This window comes from Antrostomus carolinensis, unplaced genomic scaffold (assembly GCF_000700745.2).
Source record: "Antrostomus carolinensis isolate BGI_N321 unplaced genomic scaffold, ASM70074v2 scaffold6680, whole genome shotgun sequence".
Classification (NCBI taxonomy): domain Eukaryota; kingdom Metazoa; phylum Chordata; class Aves; order Caprimulgiformes; family Caprimulgidae; genus Antrostomus; species Antrostomus carolinensis.
This window is the reverse complement of record NW_010289135.1, coordinates 13101-16053: the sequence shown is the minus strand read 5'-3', so window position 1 is coordinate 16053 and position 2953 is coordinate 13101. Positions and strand designations below refer to the sequence as shown.

At 53.2% G+C, this 2953-nt stretch overlaps 1 protein-coding gene across 1 annotated transcript in view; it reads left to right on the top strand.

Moving 5' to 3' along the window:
* The window catches only part of LOC104525900 (ankyrin repeat and SAM domain-containing protein 1A-like), a 25571-nt gene extending 23905 nt beyond the window's left edge, over positions 1 to 1666 (top strand). Inside the window, 3 exon segments of the mRNA XM_029085255.1 lie at positions 105 to 137; positions 140 to 287; positions 1563 to 1666. Coding sequence (XP_028941088.1) covers positions 105 to 137; positions 140 to 287; positions 1563 to 1666 — 285 coding nt within the window.
* The last annotated feature ends 1287 nt before the right edge of the window (positions 1667 to 2953 follow it).

Sequence of the window (2953 nt, the reverse complement as noted above, 5' to 3'; positions counted from 1 at the left end):
TGGGCTAGGGTCTCACCACCCTCACAAAGCTGCAGGGACTCTGTGCAGGGTGAGGTAGCTCGTACGTACCTAACGGCTTTGTGTTTTCTGTGGTCTCTCCAAAGAACCTGACGTATGAGATCATCCTCACATTGGGGCATTGGGGCAGGCGTTTGAGGTCGCCTACCAACTGGCTCTCCAAGCCCAGCGAGCGAAGCCTCTGGGTGCTGCAGCAGGAGAAACGATTGAAACAAAATCTTCCAAACCGGTGCCTAAACCGCGAGCCGGGATGAGGAAATCTGCAGTACGTGCACACGGGGGGCGGCTGCCGGGTGTGATCTGCATGGTCTGAGCTGGGATTTCTCTTGGGCACCACACGCTTAAACCTCCTGCTTTGGGATGAAGGGAGCACAGATGCCAACATGGTACCTGTAGCTTCAGGCACTGCTGACACTGCAGTGTCCGTGGCTCTGCTGGCAGTCCTGCTGCTGTGTTAGGGCTTCTCCTGGTAGGATGAGGGTGAGCAGAGGTGGAAATAGCCCAGGTGGGATGGGGGTAAGTGCCCTGCTGTGTCCAGCACAGCTTCCACATGCAAACCCTGCAGAGCTGTAGTACAATCAGTAGGTAACCTGTGGTCTGCAGCACAGGAGTGCCCCTGTAGCCAAAACCAGCCAAGACTGGAGCTGCTGAGGAGCAGGGACTGCTGCACAAGCCATTGCCTTCCTTTAATGTCTCCTTTTGTCTGTGTTCTGCTTGCTCCCCCCGCTCAGGTGCCGCTCCCTCCTGACACTCGCTGTTGTTACTGTCACACCTGTACAACACACCGCCCCTTCTACCTGCCGCTGCAGTCTGTTAGTCCTGGAGCCAAGGTCTTTACCCTTCTTCCTGCCATCTCCCATTACAAACTGCCCCCGCTGCCCCCGCTTCCCGCGTCCCCTGCTGTGATCCCGTGTCCTGCCTCGCCGCTCTCTTCCCTCCCCACCCGTTCCAGGGCTGTGTCATGGGGCTCAGATGAAACCCAAGGACAAACATCTCATATCCACCCTCGTTGATGGAGAGTGGCAGCTCTCAACTAACTGCGTTGCTCTTTCTGGTGTTGTTAACCTTCCTGTAGGATCCTGATTTAGGAGGACAAGATGAAAGAGCCTTGCTTGGTCAGGAGAGTAAATCACGTGGAAGCTCACTTGCCAAGAGCTGTCTCCCTCTCTCTCCCTCTGCCTCGTTTGGTTTTTGTTTTGGTTTGGTTTTTAATAGTGCCATCTCTATAGCGCTGATTTTTTCCTGCTTGTTTGTGAGATGCAGTGAAGTTGTCACTAACAGTAACAGGGCCTTGCAGGCCTAACTCAAGAAGTCATCTCAGGGTGCCGGGTTGAGGCTGATGTGGCTTAGACATGTTTTAGCTGTGAAGGACTCAAATGCCCTCCCTAGTGAGAGCTGCTTCCCCGCAGACATGCGCGTTTTGGGATGGGCATTAGGCAGAGCAGCAGCCTCTGTGCTTTGAATCCCAGCTCGTCCTGTCCCAGAAGCACAAGTGACCTAACGTGCCCTTTCTCTCCTTATTTTCTAGCTGGAGACCCCTGAAGTGGACCAAGACTCCCAGTCTCATGCCAGCGTTTCCTGGGTCGTGGACCCCAAACAGGACTCCAAGCGGACCCTCAGCACTAAGTATGAGACCACTATCTTCTAAAGCAAACACACCCCGTGTCCACCCGCCCAGTCTAACCGTGCCTTTGCGATCTGATCTGTCTGCTGTTCTAAACTCCCTCTTCCTCCAGCTGCTCGCACTGAGCCCCGCGTAGGCGCCACGTCAAAGGCAGCAGCGCTTAGGAGACTGTAAACTTAAACTGGCTTTTGTACCTGATCACTGCTGAACACTGTGAATTCTCCTTACTCGGAAACAAGGGTCACGCGCTGTTAGACACCCGTGAGGTGGGAGGTGCAGAGGGATGCAGGCTGGGGGAGTTGGAGACGTGGATCCAGTCGCCTGCCGTTTTCACGTCTCTTCCCCTCGCTCTGGCACTGTGAATCCCTGGGGCAACGTGACATTCCCCAGGCCTTTTTTTTTTGTTTTGTTTTCTTGTTGTTTTTTTTTCTATTTCACCTTCTTATCCTTGGACTGATGGAGACCTCTTGTCTCTGCGGTGCACACGCTCCCTCCTCCTAGATCCTCTTCTTCCCGACTGAGCCACGGCTGCGTACTGTTCCAGTGAACTCGCCCCTCTTCTTACCTGCCATTCGAATCGACACTAACCACTGTGATGCTGTCTGCAAATAACACACGTTCACTAGATTTCCTCACGGGGATCCCTGCCCACTATCTCTCCCCTCAAAGCCTGGAGCAGAAACGCCTGCTCTGATGGGAGCACTGGTTTGGGCTGGGTGTGACCGTTCCCAGCGTGAGCTCTGTCCCCTCTCGGAGATGAGGTGCAGTTTTTAGTTGTGTTTCAGTCCCTTGTAGGATTTATTTTTCCCCTTGTAGTCTTGCATTTCCACTCACCAAACTTCTCGTGAGCTCTGGGCGTAGTCCTCACTTGGCAGAGAGGTTAAGCTTTAAAGGCACATGTTTTTAGCCCCGTGGTGGGAAGGAAAGGTGTTGGAGAGAGGCTGGATGCTGCGCTGTCAGAGGTCTGGTAAAGCAGACGGAGCTCTGCTGTGGTCAGCAGGGTTCCAGCAGTTGTACTGTTTTTTTTGCTGAAGGGAGAAGTGTGATTGAAATCAGTCTGCTGCCCATCCCAAAGCTTGTTTTTAGTCTACAGACCATTGCACGCTGAGGGCTATAGGGATCTTGAAACATCTGTCACCTTCTGTCCTTGAGAGGGTGGATTTCACTCAGAGGTGGCCCTGTGTCCATGGGCACCTTTGCCTTTTCTGGCTGTTTCTCAAGTGCACGTGTTTTTCCTCTGGGAAAACATCCCCATTTCTGTGTATCTCAGTAGAAGCAGCTTTTAATTCCCGACTATGACTGGGAATTGTT